The sequence below is a fragment of the Narcine bancroftii genome, chromosome 7 (genome assembly GCF_036971445.1).
Source record: "Narcine bancroftii isolate sNarBan1 chromosome 7, sNarBan1.hap1, whole genome shotgun sequence".
Lineage (NCBI taxonomy): Eukaryota > Metazoa > Chordata > Chondrichthyes > Torpediniformes > Narcinidae > Narcine > Narcine bancroftii.
The window spans coordinates 49226394-49245909 of NC_091475.1; the positions used below are offsets into that span (position 1 = coordinate 49226394).

The 19516-nt window shown below is 37.0% G+C and overlaps 2 protein-coding genes across 6 annotated transcripts in view; both read right to left on the reverse strand.

The window, feature by feature from the left end:
* The window catches only part of c7hxorf58 (chromosome 7 CXorf58 homolog), a 52083-nt gene extending 49617 nt beyond the window's left edge, over window positions 1–2466 (reverse strand). For 3 of the 4 annotated variants that reach the window (XM_069890051.1, XM_069890049.1, XM_069890052.1), the window contains exon 1: window positions 2348–2465. The gene's annotated coding sequence lies outside the window, so the exon portion shown is untranslated. Of the gene's footprint in view, window positions 1–2347 lie in introns of all 4 variants that reach the window. The other variant, XM_069890050.1, reaches the window with a different exon arrangement.
* Window positions 2467–10461: 7995 nt separating this feature from the next.
* The window catches only part of ltn1 (listerin E3 ubiquitin protein ligase 1), a 117538-nt gene continuing 108483 nt past the window's right edge, over window positions 10462–19516 (reverse strand). For both annotated transcript variants that reach the window (XM_069890026.1, XM_069890027.1), the window contains exons 28-30: window positions 16745–16939; window positions 14815–14982; window positions 10462–11005 (exon numbers count right to left, since the gene is read on the reverse strand). In XM_069890026.1, coding sequence (XP_069746127.1) covers window positions 10943–11005; window positions 14815–14982; window positions 16745–16939 — 426 coding nt within the window. In that variant the 3' untranslated portion in view covers window positions 10462–10942. The remainder of the gene's footprint in view (window positions 11006–14814; window positions 14983–16744; window positions 16940–19516) is intronic.

A 19516-nucleotide genomic window follows, 5' to 3' on the forward strand; every position in this document is an offset into this window, starting at 1 on the left:
TTAATCAGATTGTAGACCATATGTTAACTTGGGTATTTACTAATGTACGGGGGGGTTAGCTAGTTTTTTGCTTGGGGGCAAATGGGATGAAACTTGTAAACGGGCAATGGGATCGGGGTGACGGATGGGGGGTGTACGCAAAGGAGGGTTGGGGGAGCCCTCGCCCACCAGCCGAACTGCCCTGTGAACAGAACCCGTATAGAGCTTGGCAATAATAGGCGAACTAATGTAACGCGGTGGTAGCATAGTCAGGGCGAGATTGTCCTCTAAAGAGGACAAAGGAGGGATTGTAAGGTAAAACATCATGAGATGGGAATGTGTAGGGAGTTACCCTGTACAGGGCAGTAACAAGAAGGGGAGGTGTCCTTGTACTCCTGTTAGGTAAAACATCATGAGATGGGAATGTACAGGGCTGTAACAAGATGTGAATGCATCCTTGTACTTACAAGATAAGAGAGACATTGATGGATTGAGAGGCAGGAAGCTACCAGGGAAAGGATAGCAACAGTTTTAGTCATTGGACAAGTAATGATATGATGATGTTCTAAGCACATATCCAAGGGTATAAAAAATCACCATTTTGCTGATAACGGCAGAATGCATTCTCCGACTAACTTTGTTAGTCGCAAGTGTTACAATCCGGTAATAAAGAACAAAGAACCCTGATTTCGACTCAGTCTGGTGTTTGTCTCACTCATTCATGAACAAAGCAGACCTAACACTATCTCCCCTGTTACCATCTTCAAATCTATGTTGGACTGTTTCATTTTAAGATTTGGTAATAGTTTTACTTTTAGATCTTTCAGCATTAAGGACACAGCCACCCCCTGTGTCCAACTCCATCCGAACAGGTTTGTTGTTAATTTTAACGCAAATCCTATTTCCTCTCCTACGAATATACATTACTTCCATTGCTGAGTCCTTCTCAGAGCCACTGCTAGGATATTCATCATTCTCCACAACATTTTTCACTTTTTTTTGTATTTCAGTGGGTTTTCTTCCTTAGGCAATCCTCCTTTTCTTAACTTTCTCTTTTCCTTGGGCATTTGGACTTGCTGTGTCAGCGTTTATCACATAGATGACATTTGGCCCTTTTGAACTAACAATTATCAGGACTGTGGTTACTCCTCCCACAGTGGTAGCATTCTTGGCAGTTTACTTTTCCCACCATGTGCTACTACCCTTCTATAATATCCATGTTTTGGTTGCCCATTTCAAAACTCCATGCAGTATCATACGCAGACTTACTGTATAAATCTTTTCTGCACAGCAATTGTTGTTGGGCATTGCGGTCAGCCAAACCAATGATCAACCTGTCTCTTAAAGCCTTGTCTAAGAAATCTCCAAAATGACGTGTTTCCGACAGTCTACACAATTCACCCCAATACTGGCTCACAGTGTTACCTGGTTTTCGCTTTCTGGTATAAAATTTGTATCTTTCTGCGATCACTACCAGTTTTAGAGATAGATGCTCTTCGACCATGGCACGCAATTCTTCACAAGGCTTAGTATTTGGTCTTGCTGGTGCCAAGAGAGATTTCATTAGGCTGTATGTCCTGCTCCCCATCTCGCTTAGTGAGGTGGAGAGCAGGACATCTGTAGACATCTATATCCCTTATATTATGATCAACAACGAACATATCAAATCTTTCCACATCATACCAGTCTTCCGATTCTTTGTATTCTCCAAAACGTCCTTCTGCCATTTTAAATCTTTTTTTTTCTCTGTTCCACTGTGAATGAGAACGTGCCTCTAGTTTTCGTTTTTCCACATCTAAATCTCTTCAGCATTCGGAGTGTGGAATCATTTTTATCCTCATTGCCATTTTGTTGTTTATTCTTTCATTAAAAAATACACTCACACAAGGAGGAGTGTTGTACCTTGTTCTTTATTCAAATCAAAATGGTCCCTCCCAGCCCCACAATACAATGGTGTTCAGTGACATGACGACCCACATTGCATGCCCCCACAACACTTTCCCTATTACCTCTGCCTGTGGGCTTGCGCTCCTCCCACTGCCCCTCCCTCCCATCATTTTGTTCAGGTGCCCGATGACATTTTTCTCATACCTGATGAAGGGCTCAAGCTGGAAAGGTTGGTTCTGTATCTTTATCTTTGTTTGACCCAGTGAGCTTATCCAGCATGAAAACTGGCCCACCGGGCCCATGGAGACCTCATCTCTGTGTCTGTCATCTTCCTGATGGCCTTGCCTCTGCCACTCCAGCGCCATTTCCACGAGTCGATTTAATGTGAGCAAATGTGCACTCGTCTTCACCCCCTCCACATCTGATCATTCAATCCAGAACATTATCAAGCGTAAACCGATCAAATTAAAAAAAACCTTACAAACGGGTGGAGTCACCGAGGCCAAGCTGGAGCGATGAAGAAGTTCGGAGCCCAATGTCCTCGCCGATCCCAGCGTCGGCGCCATGATGGCTTCGCCGTTACCAGGCAACGGGCGGTACCGGAGAAGAGACGGAGCGCGGATTTACAATGGGGAGCCGACTGGAGCAGCAGCGCTCAAGCACCGTCAGGTCAATGATTGAAAATCCAGCTCTGGTCTTCGTTTCCGCCTTGACAGAGCAGCGTGGGCATCGCCCAGCAGCCTCGCTCGCCTCTCTGCGAGGCTGAACTGGTCCTTTCTCCCACTCCCAGCGGTGGCATGTTCACGATGGTCTTTTTTCTCAGAACAACCCTTCAATCCACTCGCCAGTCGGGGAGGACGAGTCTGCATCGAAACACTGAAATGAGGACTTCAAGTCAAACAACTTTGCAGGAGAAGAGTGAAATATAAAACTGATTAACTTAATTTGATTTAAAAAAAACAAGTGTGATTTTTCATAGTTTCCTGACAATTTCTTTGCTGATTAGATGACATTTTAAACTATTGACGAGGACCTATTGTTCCAAATGATAGAATTTGTTGATAATGCAGATATGTGGAGAATTCACGTCCAAGTGCTTGCCACCATCTTCTAGTAGGGGCAGCTATTCCTTAAGTTAGGCTTTTGTTGTGTTTGTGTAGGAGGTGATGTGTCTGATTGACGGTGAGACAACAAATGCAAAGGAAGAAAGAATTTGGACTCGTTGCCCTACACATTGCAAACTTTTCTTCCATGGTCAAGGAAGTATTCAATGATTGAGATCCATTAATTTTAATAAAAGACTCCATATTATCTTGGATATAGCTGGAGTAAGTTTAAATGTACTGTGCTTTGTTTGTTACAAAACCTTTAAAAATAAATTAAAGTACTTAATTTTAATTCCCCAGCTTGTGCATTTTTTGCATCTCAGAAACATTTCAGTGTTTTTAAAAGAATGGAGTCTTCTTGAGCAACTGACATTTTTGAATGGGAAGTTTAATCATGATGTCATTTAGTTAATTTATTAAATCTTACAAGACTTCATGTCACAGGGGCTCTCTTTTTTCCCTACCTTCACAAGTTCTTGTATGATCTTGGGGGACTGGAAAATTGCCAATGTTGTTCCACTATTCAGGGAAGGAGGGCGGGGAGGCAGCAGAAAGGAAACTATAGACTGGTTAGCCTGTTGTCAGTGGTTGGGAAGATGTTAAGGATGAGATTATGGAGTACTTGGGGGAAAGTGACAAGATAGACCAATTCCAGAATGGTTTCCTTAAGGGAAAATATTGCCTGACAAACTTATTGGAATTCTTTGAAGAAGTGACAAGCAGGCTAGATAAAGGAAATGCAGTGGATTTTGTATATTTGGAAACAGGTCTTTGACAAGGTGCAGCATATGAAACTGCTTATCAAGAGTCCATGGTATAACGGGCAGGCAGCAGAGTCAGAATACAGGAATCATATCTTGATTGGCTGCTAGTTGCTAGTGGTGTTCCACAGGGGCCACTTTATACAATGTCCTCCATAATATTTGTGACAAAGATGCTTTGTTTCTTTATTTATTTTTCCTGTAGCCACAGTTTAAATTGTAATCAAACAATTCACCTGTGATGTGCTCATTCCAGATTTTATTCAAGGATATTTGTATATATTTTGGTTTGGCCATGAAGAAATTACAGCAGTCTTTGTACAGCACTTTTTATACAGAGTCTCATTTCAGGGCACCATAATATTTGGGACATAGCAATAGTATGTATATTAGTCAAGTTTAGTACTTTGCTGCATATCCCTTGCATGCAATGACTGCTTGAAGTCTGTGATTCATTGACATCACCAGGTGGTGATGCTCTGCCAGGCCTTGACTGCTGCCATCTTCAACTTCATTTCCTGCTTGTTTCGGGAGCTTGTCCCATTCAGTATTCTCTTCAACCTATGGAAGGCATGCTCAATTGGATTTAGATCAAGTGACTGACTTGGCCATTCAAGAATTTTCCAGTTTTTAGCTTTGAAAAACTCCTCTGTTGCTTTATCAGTGTGTTTGTGTGAGAGATGAGTAAAACTGATATAAAAATATGAAGATGAGGAAACTAATATAGATATATGGGTAAAAGAATAAAGCCAGTATGAACAGGATAAGAAATGGATATTAGAATGTAGGAAGTAGAGTTAGTTTGAATAAGATAAGGGTCTTCTAGCCCTAGATAGAATTAGCAGGTTTTGCATATGTAATTAGTAAGCCCTAGACAGTGTTAGCAAGTTCTACATATGATTGTAGCCCTGAGAGTTGGGAAGGTGTAAATTAGAACAAAGATAGGTTTGTGAATGAGGACAATGAGGATAATGACATGATGAGACACTGACAGGATTCCCCCTGGTCCTCCAAGTTCACAGAAACAGCAGGTAGGCAGGCAGGATTGCCTAATGCCAAACCTATCCAGGAGGCAGAAGAATGCAAGGGGGAGGGTATTCCTATACTGAAATAAACTGTATAAAAGTTGGGTGAGCCTCAGTGTGTGTGTGTATTCCCAGGGTAAGGGGAAGCATCCAACTTTGCATTGTTGTATAATAAATGTTCTTTGTTCTCAATTTTTGTCTCGAGCAATTTCTGTGAAGTTACTTCTGTTTCTAACATTTGGGATCATTGGCTTGCTATAGATTGAAGCACAGTCCAATGAGTTTAGAGGCAACTGCTCGAACTTGTGCAGTTAAGATGTTTCTATGCACCTCAAAATTCATTTTGCAACTGCCATCAGCAATTGCATCATCAATGAAGATAAGTGCGCCAGTACCTATGGCAGCCATTTGTGCCCAGGCCATAACACCGCCGCCACATTTCACAGATGAGGTGGTTGGCTTTGGATCTTGAGCAGTTTTTTACATCTCCACACTTTGCTCTTGCTATCACACTGATGCAGCTTAATCTTGGTCTCATCTGTCCATGTATTTATGCAGAATTCTGCAGGCTGTATTAAATACTTCTTCGAAACTGTAATCTGGCCATCCTATTTCTGTGGCTAGCAGTGGTTTGCATCTTGCAGTGTAGCCTCTGTATTTCTGTTCATGAAGTCTTCTGCAGTCAGTCATCATCGACACAGTCACACATGCCCCCTGAAGAGTGTTTCTGATCTTTCGGAGAGGCTTTTGGGGATTTTTCTTCAGTGGGATGAGAATTTTTCTGTCATCAGCAGTGGAGATCTTCCTTGGCCTATCAGACCCTTTGCAATTACCGAGCTCACTGGTATGCTCTTTCCTCTTAATGATGTTCCTAAGGTTTGGGCAATGTCTCTTACTGTTTTATTGTTTTTCAGCCTCATAACAGCTTCTTTGACTTTCATTTGCACAACTCTGATCCTCATATTGAGAAATGGCAACTACAGACTCCAAAGCTTAGAAGCAAGTCTAGAATTTGTTGGCTACCTATACTAATGAAGTGATTAAGCATACCTGAATAATCACAAACACCTGTGAAGCCAAATGTCCTAACATTGAGGGGTCTATGTATAAAAAGTGCTGTAATTTCTATAGTCAAACCTTGAATTAAAATCTGGAATGTGCACTTTAATTACATGTGAATTGTTTGATTACAAATTTAAAACTGGAGCACAGGGGCAAATAAAGGGGGAAAAGAAGTGTCTTTGTTCCAAACATTATTAAGAGCACTGTATATTAATGATTTTGAAATAAATATATTAATAATGGATTGATAATGAAGTTAGGTGGAGCAGCAAGTAGTGTTGAGGAAATAAGGGAGGTTGTAGAAGGACTTAAACATCAGGAGAATGGGCAGAGATGTGGGAAATGAAATACAATATATGGTCATCCACTTTGGTAGAAAAAAATAAATGGTCAGATCATTTTCTAAACGGAGAGAAAATTGAAAATATCCATATGCAACGGGACCTGGGAGTACCTGAAGGTAAATTTGCATGTTTTTTAAAAAATTTTTATTTTTCACACTATAAACCATATTGATCAAGATACATACATTTTCCTTCTTAAATATATACAGTGTCATTTTCTCCCCCCTTTCCATACTCCCCTCCCTCCCTCCCCTCCCATTTATTTAAAGTTCAGAAAATAAAATACATTGAACCCATCAAACAATGTTGTCACTCAATAAAAATAAACAAGAAATTCCACTGAGTCAGTTCTTTTCATTCACTTCTCCTTCTGTCATTTTAGGTGGTAGATGTCCACGGTAAGTTTTCTCTATTATGTTTCATGTATGGCTCCCATATTTGTTCAAATATTGTAATGTTATTTCTTAAAATGTATGTTATTTTTTCTAATGGACTACATTTATTCATTTCTATATATTATTGTTGTATTCTCAAGTTATCTTCTAATTTCCAGGCTGACATAATACATTTTTTTGCTACAGCTCAGGCTATCATAACAAATTTTTTTGTGCACCAACCAAATCGAGTCCAAATTCTTTGTTTTTTATGTTATTTAGGAGGAAGATCTCTGGGTTTTTTGGTATATTGCTTTTTGTGATTTTATTTAATATCTGGTTTAGATCTTCCCAAAATTTTTTCACTTTCTCACATGTCCAAATTCCATGAATTGTTGTTCCCATTTCCTTTTTACAGCGAAAACATCTGTCAGATACTGTTGGGTCCCATTTATTTAACTTTTGAGGTGTAATGTATAGCCTGTGTATCCAGTTATATTGTATCATACGTAACCTCGTATTTATTGTATTTCTCATAGTTCCTGAGCATAACTTCTCCCATGTTTCATTTTCATTCTTTATCTTTATGTTTAGATCTTGTTCCCATTTTTGTTTAGTTTTACCATTTGTTTCCTCATTCTCCTTTTCTTGTAGTTTAATATACATGTTTGTTACAAATTTTTTGATTATCATTGTGTCTGTAATCACATATTCAAAATTAATTCCCTCTGGTAACCTCAGACTGCTTCCCAATTTGTCCTTCAAGTAGGATTTCAGTTGGTAGTATGCCAACACTGTATCGTGAGTTATATTTATCCTTTATTTGTTCAAAGGATAATAATTTATTTCCCGAAAAACAATTTTCTATTCTTTTGATCCCTTTTTTCTCCCATTCTCTAAAGGAAAGGTCATCTATTGTAAAAGGGATTAGCTGATTTTGCGTCAGTATTAGTTTTGGTAGTTGGTAATTTGTTTTATTCCTTTCTACATGAATCTTCTTCCAAATATTGAGCAGATGAAGTAATACTGAAGAATTCCTACGTTGTACCAATTTTTCATCCCATTTATATAATATATGTTCAGGTATCTTCTCCCCTATTTTATCTAGTTCTAATCTAGTCCAATCTGGCTTTTCCCTTGTTTGATAAAAATCTGATAGTTATCTTAATTGTGTGGCTCTATAATAATTTTTAAAGTTTGGCAGTTGTAAGCCTCCTTGTTTATATCATTCTATTAATTTATCTAGTGCTATCCTTGGTTTTCCCCCTTTCCAGAAAAATTTCCTTATTATTTTCTTTAACTTCTTGAAGAATTTCTCTGTCAAGTGTATTGGCAATGCCTGAAATAGGTATTGTATCCTTGGGAAAATGTTCATTTTAATACAGTTTATCCTTCCTATTAGTGTTAGTGGTAAGCCTTTCCAATGCTCTAAGTCGTCTCGTAATTTTTTCATTAGTGGATAATAATTGAGTTTATATAGATGGCCGAGGTTTTTATTTAGTTGTATACCTAGGTATCGCATTGCTTGCGTTTGCCATCTGAATGGTGATTCTTTCTTAAATTTTGAGAAATCCGCATTATTCGTTGGCATTGCTTCACTTTTATTTGCGTTAATCTTGTACCCCGACACTTCTCCATATTCCTTCAATTTCTTATGTAATTCTTTTATTGATATTTCTGGTTCTGCTAAGTATACTATAACATCATCTGCAAATAAACTGATTTTATATTCCTTGTCTTTTATTTTTATCCCTTTTATTTTATTTTCTGTTCTTATCAGTTCTGCTAGTGGTTCTATGGCTAACGTGAACAATAAGGGCGATAGTGGGCATCCCTGCCTTGTTGATCTGCTTAAGTTAAATTGTTTTGATATATATCCATTTACTGTCACTTTCGCCAATGGCCCCTTATATAATGCTTTTATCCAATTAATATATTTCTCTGGTAAGTTGAATTTTTGTAGTACTTTGAATAAATAATTCCATTCTACTCTGTCAAAGGCCTTCTCTGCGTCTAAAGCAACCGCAACTGTTGGAGCTTTATTTCCTTCTACTGCATGAATTAAGTTAATAAATTTACAAATATTCTCTGTTGTTCGTCTTTTTTTAATAAATCCAGTTTGGTCTAGATTTACTATTTTTGGTACATAGTCGGCTAATCTGTTTGCTAATAGTTTAGCTATTATCTTATAATCTGTGTTAAGTAAAGATATTGGTCTATATGACACTGGTGCAAGTGGATCTTTCCCTGTCTTTGGTATTACTGTAATTATTGCTGTTTTGCATGAATCTGGTAAGCTTTGTGTTTTATCAATCTGATTGATTACTTCCAGGAGGGGAGGAATTAATAAATCGTTAAATGTTTTATAGAATTCTATTGGGAATCCATCCTCTCCTGGTGTTTTATTATTCGGTAGTTTTTTTTTTATACCAAGTCGTTGGGCGTATTTAAGGCAGAGATTGATCAGTTCTTGATTAGCTGGGGCATCAAAAGCTATGGGGAAAAGGCCAGGCAGTGGGGCTGAGAGGGAAAATAGATCAGCTCATAATTAATTAGCAGGGCAGACTCGATAGGCTGAATAGCCCATTTCTGATCCTATGTCTTATATGCAAAATACTTTGTAATTGTCAAATAGTGTGAAAATTGATATGCAGATCCAGCTTTTGCTATTAAAATTTCACAAATGTCCTTGAAATTAAGGCTAACCCTAAAATGTTACCTTGTGCTCCCAATATCTGAAAACTTAACAAATGCAACAACAATATTATTAGATGGAACACTAATGGTTCTAAAAGGAACTGGGAAAGAGTGGATTTTAACATATGACCTCACAAATTAAAAGACTTTTACATGTGTGTCTTACATGTAGTGAGTTTGATATGAAGCACATTCCTTTTTATACTTTAAATATTTATTGTGAAGGGGGAAGAAAAGGTCAAAACAGTTTTCTAGTGTTGATTGATGGGCATCATTATCTTGGAAAGAACACTTTTGGAAAGACTTAAAAATGTAGAATAAAATCACTGGTGTGTGAGTAACTCATTAACACTGCATGTAATAGAACATGGGAGAAGTTATGCTCTGGAACGATGAGAAATACAATAAATACGAGGCTGCGTATGATACAATATAATTGGTTACACAGACTATACATTACACTGCAAAAGTTAAATAAATGGGACCCAACAGTATCTGATAGATGTTTTCGATGTAAAAAAGAAAGGGGAACAACAATTCATGCAATCTGGACATGTGAGAGAGTAGAAAAATTTTGGGATGATCTCAATCAGATATTAAATAAAATAACAGAAAACAATATACCAAAGAATCCAGAGATCTTTCTCCTAAGTAACATAAAAAATAAAGAATTTGGAATTGACTTGGAGGATGCACAAAAAAGATTTGTTAAGATAGCCCTAGCTGTAGCAAAAAAATGTATTATGTCAACCTGGAAATTGGAAGATAATTTGAAAATACAACAATGGTATATAGAAATGAATAAATGTATTCCATTAGAAAAAATAACATATAGTTTAAGAAATAATATTGAAATATTCGAACAAGTATGGGAGCCTTACATTAAATACAATAGCGAAAACCTACCGGGAACAAACATTACCTAAGTTGATGGAAGGAGAAGAGAAGAAAAAAATGGACTCAGTAGAATTTCTGGTGTATTTTTGTTGAATGACAACATTGTCTAACTGAATTAATGCAACCTAGATTGTATAACTAAAATGGATGAGAGGGGGGGGGGGATGGGGGGGTGGCTTGGGAGGAGGGAGGGGGGAGGGAGAAAAAGTCACTGTAAATGTGTGGAAAAGAAAAAGTGTGTATCATGGCTATTGTGATTTATGGTGTGAAAAATAAAAAATTAAAAAAAAAACAAAAAAAAACAAAACACTGCATGTAATAGTACTGCATATTTTTAAAAGATTTTAATGATAAACAAGTTTCAGAACAGAATCTTTTATATTTTAAGGACATTTACAGTAATTTTAAATTCCATGTTTTATGTGAAAATTTGCAAGTTTGATCACCAACTACTGTGTAGAAATCTAGCATTGCCTCACTAGACTAGAGGAATAAGCTCAGTTTCTTGTATTTCCTGCAGTCGATCAACAGCAGCACTTTTGCAGACATGAATGCAGATCCCAAATGAGAGGAACAGAATGAAACAAGTGGGAGAAACTTAGTTATACAATATACTACCATCGATTTCATTAGTAAATTTAATTGGGAAAACTATTGATGTCTTTTGGACAGAGGCAGATTGGAATATATATTTTTTAAAAACTTTCATTTTCTGACTATCATAAAGTCAGTGATGTCTTCTGCTTCATGACTGCAATTCTCTTGAAGTTCAGTGGGCCATTACAATAACTGAAAAGAAACCACTGTGCCTCAAAAAAATGTCTCTCGGCATAGTGGGCACATTGATTTGTTGCTGGAAGTAAACCACCGATACTGTAAACATAAAATATATACAATTAGTAAACATAAATTGGAAGAAAATATAAAAGCCCTGATTCACTTGCTCTTCTTTCAAAATTAAAAACAAGATTTTTGCTTGGTGAGTACACACCATCTTCTTCACCTTAATTTGTTAGACATTGACAGGAAAAGAATGACGGGAAGTTCAAGCATAATTATAAACACTAGATCCAGAAAGTAGTCTCAGGCTTGTAGAAGCTTGAAAAAGGTTTGGAATAAATTATTTTACTTTATTTTCAGGGACATGTCATGATTAAACATATTAAAGATTACCAGGTTCTGCTATTTACTAGATACTTAGAAGAAAATTATATGCAAGTATTTGATTGTTTATCTGTGCTTTAGTTTGTTTAGTCAGGTAGATCTTGGTGGCTGAGAATTTCAACCTTAAAAGCAGAAGTGTAATTCAAAGATGAATTTGGTAGGTCTTCTGTCCTGAAATTATTCTGCTCCTCGTATTTATCAGAAGAGTATAATCCACCTGAAATACTGATTACTGCAAGCCAATTTAAAAAGGGAGCAAATGAATGTAAGGCCGACTCATCCCACCTTTTAATGTTCTTACAACAAAGAGGCATTACAAAACAAAACAGAAGAATAAGTACTGGTAGCGTAGGAAGGCAAACATTAAATTTAATTCTGAAGGTCATTTGAAAATACAATGAGAAAAATCTTGGTCAATATTTTCTCATTTCAATCATCCTGAAGAATAAATGGAAGATCTCTTTTAGCTTCTACTTGGATTATGACCAAACTTCCAGAATCAATCAACAAATGTATATTTTTACTGACAGGTCTCGTGATAAAATATCAGATGCCAGAGTCAGGTAAGGATGAGAGTTTTTCACATTGGTTACATTACAGTGCCCTCCATAATGTTTGGGACAAAGACACTTTGTTTCTTTATTTGTCCCTGTGCTCCACCATTTTAAATTTGTAATCAAACAATTCGCATGTAATTAAAGTGCACACTCCCAGATTTTTTTCAAGGTTAACCATGTAGGAATTACAGCACTTTTTATACACAGTCTTCTCATTTTAGACACCATAATGTTTGGGACATTTGGCTTCACAGCTGTTTGTGGGTACTCAAGTATGTTTAATTGCTGCAGGCATAAGAGAGCTAGACTTGCTTCTAAGTTTTTGATCACCTTTAAAGTCTGTAGTTGCTATTTTTCAAAATGAGTATCAGAATTGTGCCAATGGAGGACTAAAAAATCATTATCAGGCTGAAAAATAAAACAGTAAGAGACATTGCCCAAACCTTAGGAATTACCAAAATCAACAGTTTGGAACATCATTAAGAAGGAAGAGTGTACCAGTGAGCTCTGTAATTGCAAAGGGACTGGTTTTCAAAGGAAGATCTCCACTGCTGATGACAGAAGAATTCTCTTCATAATGAAATTAAAATCCCCAAAATGTACATTCGACAGATCAGAAACACTTTTCATGTTAGGATACGTCAAAGAATAGCATTCTGAAGTCTGCAGAAGACTTGAACAAAAACACAGAGGCTACAATGTAAGATGCGTACCATGGCAAAGGTGGTATGCTTCTTGGGCAGTTACTTTACACCTCTACACTTATTCTTGCCATCACTTCTGTACAGGTTAACCTTAGTCTTTATCTATTCACAAGACCCTTTTCTAGCATTTTGCCAGGCTCTTTTAAATACTTCTTGGCAAACTGTAATGTGGTCATCCTTTCCGTGGCTAACAAGTGATTTGCATCTTGCAGTATAGACTCTGTATTTCTTGTCCTGAAGTCTTCTGTGGTCAGTAGACACTGACACATCCACACTTTCCCCTGAAGAGTGTTTCTGATCTGGCGGACAGACATTTGGGGATTTTTCTTCAGTGGGATGAGAATTTTTCTGTCATCTGCAGTGGAGGTCTTGGAATATCAGTCCGTTTGCAATTACTGAGCTCACCACTACACTCTCTTCTTAATGATCCAAACTGTTGATTTTGGTAATCCTTAGATTTGGGTGATGTCTTTTACTGTTTTATTCTTGTTTGTCAGCTTCTTAATGGCTTATTTGACTTTCGCTGGCACAAAAAATGGCAACTACAGATTCCAAATGTGATCAAAAGCTTAGAAGCAAGCCGAGCTCTCATATATCCATACTAATGAAGCAATTACACATACCTGAGTACTAACAAACACCTGTGAAGCCAAATGTTCCAAACATTATGGTGCCCTGAAATGAAGGTATAAAAAGTGTTGTAATTTCTACATGGTCGAACCAAAATATATACAAATAACCTTGAATAAAATCTGGAATGTACACTTTATTTACATGTAAATTGTTAGATTACAAATTTAAAACTGGAGCACAGGGGCAAATAAATAAAGTGTCTTTGTCCCAAACATTATGGAGGCCACTGTATGAAAAAATATTGATTTTTTTTTGAGTGGCGTGACCAATTCAACCTTGATAATCTAGGCTTTCAACCTCTAATTACAGAGCCAAGTGAAGAGAGTGTGGGAAATTGTGCCCTGATGAGTTTATAGGGAGCACTGGAAATAGGGCCCCAATGAGTTTAAAGAGAGCGAGATACACCACCAGGTGAGCTAAATGCTAAACTGGATAGAGTATTAGAGTGTTATTCTGATTGCTCTTCACCTCTCAAGAAGTTATGGAAGCAAAGGGATAGAAGAAATACCAAGACCTTTGCCTCATGAGATTGAATTTATATAAAAAAAGTAAAAAATACTATATCAGCATATGTTGGAGTAAATAGTGTTTGTAATCCAACTGATCCCTACACAATAAGCATCAGTGAATGCAGTAAAAAGATAAAAATCTTGTTGGCATTTAACAATCATTTATTACAGATAGTTTCCTTATTAATATGGTTATGTATTATCATTATAATTACCAAGTACAGTAAAATTCCTATTATCTGGCACTCAAACAACTGGCAAAATAAAAATTGAAATGAATAAATAAAGTTTTAAATAAAAGTTTAAAATTGTAACAGTAAATGTTCTCCAAGTAAGACACATACCCTTGGTGAAGATGGGAATTAACATTCAGCTAGCAGAGTGCATGGTCATGCCCCACTTGTTCGAATAAAATGGCGGACCCAGGCTGATGCTGCTCATCGCTGGGGCAACTCTCCCTAAGATTCTCCCCATATCTGCCTGGTAAGAGTCCTTGTCTTTATTAGTAAGGCTTTATTATAAAACTTGGGGCGGGGGTTTAATAATGATGACAGCACAGTTAGCGTCGTGGCTAGTGCAACGTTGTTACAGCATCAGTGAATGGAGTTCGAATATAAAGGAAGGTATGCTGAGGGCCTGACCAGGACACTAGCATGGAGGTGGATCGGGTTGTCAATATGATGGGAGGTGGCACAGTTAGTGTAGCAGCTAGCACAACACTCGCCACCAGCAACTGGGGTTTGAATTTAAATTTTGTAAGTTCTGGGAATTACCTGATTAAAGTAAACTTTCCATAATTAAAGATGACAATACATTTTTTCAAATTACTTTACATTTTACACTGTCTTTTGTCTTAAACTGTGTATTAGTTAGGCCTTATAAGAGTGAGTCTCAGTTAACCAGAAAATTTGCACATCCGTGATCCTTATAGGTGCTTGATAATGGGGATTTTACTGTACTTGGCAAAAGGTGCTATTCTCTTATTAGAGTGATCAGAAATTCTTAAGGAGTTGTTTGTGATTTAATGCCCTGATGTTAAAACAGATTTAATTATAAATAATTACTAAAATTATTTGGCCATCTTAGAAATGTTATTACTTGTTTAAATTGCTTACCAGGCACGCTGAGTGGAATTTTTTCTTGCAGATTCTACAGGCTTTCCTTGGAAGTGAATAGTTAGAACCATGAATTACCGAAAAACAGATCATGCATTCTTCAATTCCTTCAAACCGTTTATCAACATTGCTTTTCCACAATGCAAGACCTTCCATGATACTGCCATTCTGCATACAGAATTACACAAAATAAAATGAACCAATTCCAGTAATATTCATGATTTTAAATAACTTGACACAAATATAGCAAATATAAAATAACAGTGAGCAAAATAATTACTATTCTGACTGACATACATATATGTACAAGATAAATTATAAAACTGTAAAAGCCAACTGTACTGGTGCATACATCATTTTAATTAGTACACATAGCAGTCAACCTCCTATTAATTCAGGTTAAAAAAATGAAATTAATTGCTGAAAACACCAGAAATATTCAGAATGTTAGTAACATCTGTGGACTAATAACCTGCATAAGAACTGGTCATTTACCTGAAACGTTAACAGATATGCTAAAGTTTTCCAGTATTTTCTGTTTATATTTCAGATTTCCAACAATTGGAATAGTTTGTTTGGAGTAATAAAAGGGATGATAGTCTAATGATGACATTTCACATCACTGAAGGACGGTTGGTGTAGCGGTGAGCACAACACCTTTACAGCAACAGCTATCAGGACTGGACCGGGGTTCGAATGCCATGCTGCCTGTAAGGAGTTTGTATGTTCTCCACGTGTCTTCAGAGGTTTTCTACAGGGGTTCCTGTTTTCTCACACTGTTCAAAATGTACCAGGATGTAGGTTAATGGGGTGTAAAATGAGCAGCATGGACTCGTGGGTCGAAATGGCCTGTTATTGTGCTGTACATATGTCTGTCACTGAAAAAATAATGGCTCCACTATTATTATTCATTTATTAATTAGATGGCACCAAAAGCATTGTCACGTTGAAAATTTTTGTGTGCACCTATTACAGACAATTGCTGTTTTCTCACCTGTCACTCCCTGCAACTTAAGACTCACTTTTTTCTTACTACAAACTTTGATGAATGGTGATTAACCTGAAAATATTAACCAAAAAGCTTTGCTATTTTTTAATTTAGTTGCTTTAGATTCATGGTTTAAACCATTTCTGAGCATGTTAAATGCTTTATTAATTTAAACTTTAACATGTTTATTTTACTTAACTGTCAAGAACAATTTTAGCTTTGACAGAAAGAAAAGGTTTACCCCTAGCCTTCCTGACTCCACCATTGGTTCATGCCTATGGTTCAGTTCCATCTGAACTAGATTTCTGTACCCCCAAGATCTGGAGGGGCAGAGACATTAGTAACAATTTCAGCCAGAATGATTGGGCTATCTTGATCCATCCCTATAATCTAGAATGCCATTTTCAACAGGGGTCCTGGGAGCCACAGAACATTTAAGTAAAAGCCTTGTTTTCTTTTCACCTCATTACATGAGTATTTTTGTATTATTTTTAAAAATCGAGTCAGTAGGAAAGAAATATGGAAGAAACTAAAACTTGACTGCTTCACAGGGGAAGGGACCTATAAACTTTGAGCAGAGTTCTGTGATGGGGGGGAATAGAGGAATTGAGATGCTCCAAATAGTGGGTCATACATCTCCTGATTGTGGTATTTTTGAAGTTTTTACAGGGTTTAAAAAAAACCAGATGTATGATGACCTAAAACCAAAGCTCAGGTAATGTTTTGGGATCTTATGAATTTCTAACTAGGTTGAATGAAAGATAAACTGCAGGAAATGCTGCCCTTTGTGTACTTCTCGGGGCCATGAAGAAAAACCTTACTCCTGAATAGGATACAAGTTGGTCATTGAAGAAAACAATTCCAAAATATAAAGGAATGAATTCAATTTGTAGTGAAGTTACACTGTTAGGTAGCACACATTTAACAAATTATCAATAGTACCTGAAGATTAAGAAATGTATTTAGTTGCATCATCCAGTTACGCCACTGTTGAGCAGCCACACCAACTCGTTTTCCACTTTCAACAGTAATTGATCCAAGCGGATAGTTTGTTGGTAACTGAATAATAAGCTCTATAAATATGTCATCTACAGAATAGGTAGCTAGTACTTCTCTGGCGACAGGGCGAGCTTTCACCTAAAGGGAAAGGAACAATATTAGCAACTTGCATCTGAATGTGCAATATCAAACTTGTACACATTTCATATACACACAGAGGTCTATCTGGAAAATAAGTTCAGTGCTTAAGTCAAGAAAACAATTTCCATTATTGTTTTGCTACATTATGGATGGCAATGCTAGATGGAGAATTGAGAGAGAATTCTTCCAGATTTGTCAACTTGAGAGTTCTGAAACTTGGTACTCCTGACAACTGAGCAGGTATCTATGGAATGCCAGCTTAAAACAATTAAAAGAGCAAAAGATCTGATGATGGCAAAGTGATTATGGTAACCCCTCACAATATTTGCTTTGTTGTTCTGATATTTGGTGCACCGTGGAACAGCATTCTGATAGAAAGCCAGACTATGATGTGAGAGAGAAAATATCAACATCTAATATGCATACTACCAGAGCAGTTTATACAAATATTGATTGCATCAAGTTTTAGGTGTAAACGAAAAGGAAGCTGAAATAAATCGCTACAACACTTCATTAGTGCAAAACTTGATGTCATTGCTATTGCTGCAAGTTGTCCAAAGTAGATTTTGCTCAAGCAACATGATGAGCTACAATGGTCTTAAATGGGAGATATACCACTTTCTATTCAATACCATTTTTCATACTGTTAGCTGTGACTTTCCTCTTTCCGGTCATGTTTTGGGGTCTATTTAATAATGATTAATGCAAATTGTGACACAAAACTATTCAGAAGGAATTAAAGACTCAAGGTCCCTGTATCTCTGATTGATTACTGAGTATGCCTGAAAGAGCTGGGGAAGAAAATTCAATCGTTTTTAGAATACCTGTATAAGATTAAAATAGTTTTAGATCCAACAGTATTTTTATTGGGTAGTTTGCAACCTCTGAAAGGCTTGGGATTAGATAAGTTTCAGGTTGCTTTTGTATATTTAGCTTTATCCGTAGCGAAAAAATGTATTGCTAGTACATGGAAAGATACAAATATGATTGATATTAATAGATGGCATAATAATGGAAAAAATTACATATGTTTCGCATGATAATTATAATTTTTTTATTAATAAGTGGCTGTCATACTCGAAACTGTGAGGCGCCTCACAGTTTGGCGGGCAGCAGCCTCCTTTGAAGAAGACCGCAGAGCCCACCTCACTGACAAAAGGCAAAGGAGGAAAAACCCAACACCCAACCCCAACCAACCGATTTTCCCTTGCAACCGCTGCAATCGTGTCTGCCTGTCCCGCATCGGACTGGTCAGCCACAAACGAGCCTGCAGCTGACGTGGACTTTTTACCCCCTCCATAAATCTTCGTCCGCGAAGCCAAGCCAAAGTAACTCGGAATATTTACATTTCAATTTATATTGACTAGATTTCAATATGTATATTTAACTTTTTCTTTAATTTTCTTTTTTCTTTTTTTATGGCTCTCCTTAGGAGAGTTGGCTGAAGGGGGGGGTTCTTTTCTTTTTTTCTATATATAAAAAAACGTTCATGATTATTTGCTGCATATGTCATATATTATTTGTTTTTTCAAACGAATAAATAAAGTTTAAAACAAAAGAGCTGGGGAAATACTCATTATAATTGAAATCTGCAATTTGTCATGGTTACTGTTAATTGTTCAGTATAAGATGTTGCCTGTTGTAACTAAAGGGAATAAATCTATTGAGAATTCAAAATCTGTCAATAAATAATAGACTGAAACTTCCAAAAATTGAACATTTTTTTCCATGGATATCATCTGCACACCAAAGCTTGCCTTTGGCACCAAACATAACTGAACGCAACCCATCTCCATCCAGCGCCATGTCTCAGTGCTGCCTCTGCTAATCACAGTTTTTGCAGCTCTTCTTAACTTTTTCACGGTCTTCAGAGTCCCAGCAAAAAAGGAAGTGTCTGTCATTATCGATTGCATAGTGTTAGGTCTGCTTTGTTCATGAATGAGTGAGACAAACACCAGGCTGAGTCGAAATCAGGGTTCTTTGTTCTTTATTACCGGATTGTAACACTTGCGACCAACCAGGTTAGTCGGAGAATGCATTCTGCCGTTATCAGCAAAATGGTGATTTTTTATACCCTTGGATATGTGCTTAGAACATCATCATATCATTACTTGTCCAATGACTAAAACTGTTGCTATCCTTTCCCTGCTAGCTTCCTGCCTCTCAATCCATCAATGTCTCTCTTATCTTGTAAGTACAAGGATGCATTCACATCTTGTTACAGCCCTGTACATTCCCATCTCATGATGTTTTACCTTACAATAGAAAGAAGAGATATTGCAGAAGCTTGATCGCGGAGTATCTGCAGCATCTTACTGAAGACTATGGTGTGGGAACGACCACCATATATGACTGAAATAAGTGACCACACCCCCCCCCCCCCCCCCCCCCCCCACTTGGGTATGTCTTTGTTTTGCGCAAATCTGAAATCAGCCCAATTACTTAACGTACTGCTGTTTCTATTATTCTATTATCTGAAAAATTCTGAATTCCGAAAAGTGTCTTGTCCCAAGGGTTTTGGATAAACGATTATGTATCTGTAATTTACCTTAACAATCTTCATATATTTCAAAT